Source organism: Penaeus monodon, chromosome 15 (genome assembly GCF_015228065.2).
Source record: "Penaeus monodon isolate SGIC_2016 chromosome 15, NSTDA_Pmon_1, whole genome shotgun sequence".
NCBI lineage: Eukaryota > Metazoa > Arthropoda > Malacostraca > Decapoda > Penaeidae > Penaeus > Penaeus monodon.
Window position 1 is genome coordinate 25,207,678 of NC_051400.1, and position 954 is coordinate 25,208,631.

The 954-nt window shown below is 37.7% G+C and overlaps 1 protein-coding gene across 1 annotated transcript in view; it reads right to left on the reverse strand.

Annotated features, from left to right (window-relative positions):
* The window catches only part of LOC119581844 (organic cation transporter protein-like), a 24,470-nt gene that overhangs the window by 595 nt on the left and 22,921 nt on the right, over positions 1-954 (reverse strand). Inside the window, 1 exon segment of the mRNA XM_037929983.1 lies at positions 84-263. Within this exon segment, the coding sequence (XP_037785911.1) occupies positions 84-263 (180 nt within the window).

The following is a 954-nucleotide window of genomic DNA, read 5'->3' on the forward strand; positions in this document are numbered from 1 at the left end:
GTGCCTTCGACCCCGTCCCTTCCAACCTCCCGCCCAAACCCCTTTCCCACTCCTGCCTTCACCCCTTCTCCCTCCAACCTCACCTGGCCAGAGCACATCCTTCGGAATCCTCAAGATCCTTAACCGTGTCCGGCAGGGGATTCTTATGGGTTTCGTGCAGGGGGAGGGTTGCCACGCCTGCTAGAAGGGCCGCCACCCCGAACACCACCGAGGGAATCCAGGGGTAGTGAGGTCCCTAGGGTGAGTTGGTTTCAGTTAAAATCCTCACCATGATGTAGAAGCCGGTGGTTAATATTAAAGTTCTACTGATGACCCGGGGTTTATTTTTTTCTTAGAGGTATTGGTTATTTATTTAGATTTTTAGTTAATAGCCAAGGAATGAACTGGTCCCCGAGAGTTAATATCAAAGCTTTGCCGATGACAAAAGGTAACACTACTTCTTTAATGCTAAAATTTGAACTATCAATTTTCTTAGCCCCCAGGGAATAATCTAGGCATTTTACTGATGCGTCGGGTCTTAATTTCATTTCGTGTTTCAGTTATTCTGTTTAGCATTAGCAGTTATTGATAATTGGGGTTTTGATTATTAATTATTCTCACTGTTTAATTATTAGGTCACAGATAATTGGAATTTCAATTATTCATTATCTTATCATTTGGTCTTCTTGATAATTGCGTTTTTAGTTATTTATTCTTTTTATAATCTAATTATCAAGTCTTATTGGTAACTGGGGTTTAATCAAACTTTAATAGTGGTTTTGTATACTCTGCTCAATTTTGAAATTTTGTTAATCATTCTGAATTTTCGGATTTTAGTAATTATGATCTTGATTATTGGATATAAGTTTTATTCAATATCATTCATCATTATTTATTTTATTTTTTTTGTCATTAATCCATTAATTATTTGAATGCTACACACACAAACATCCAGACCAAATCCCACTATGCCTA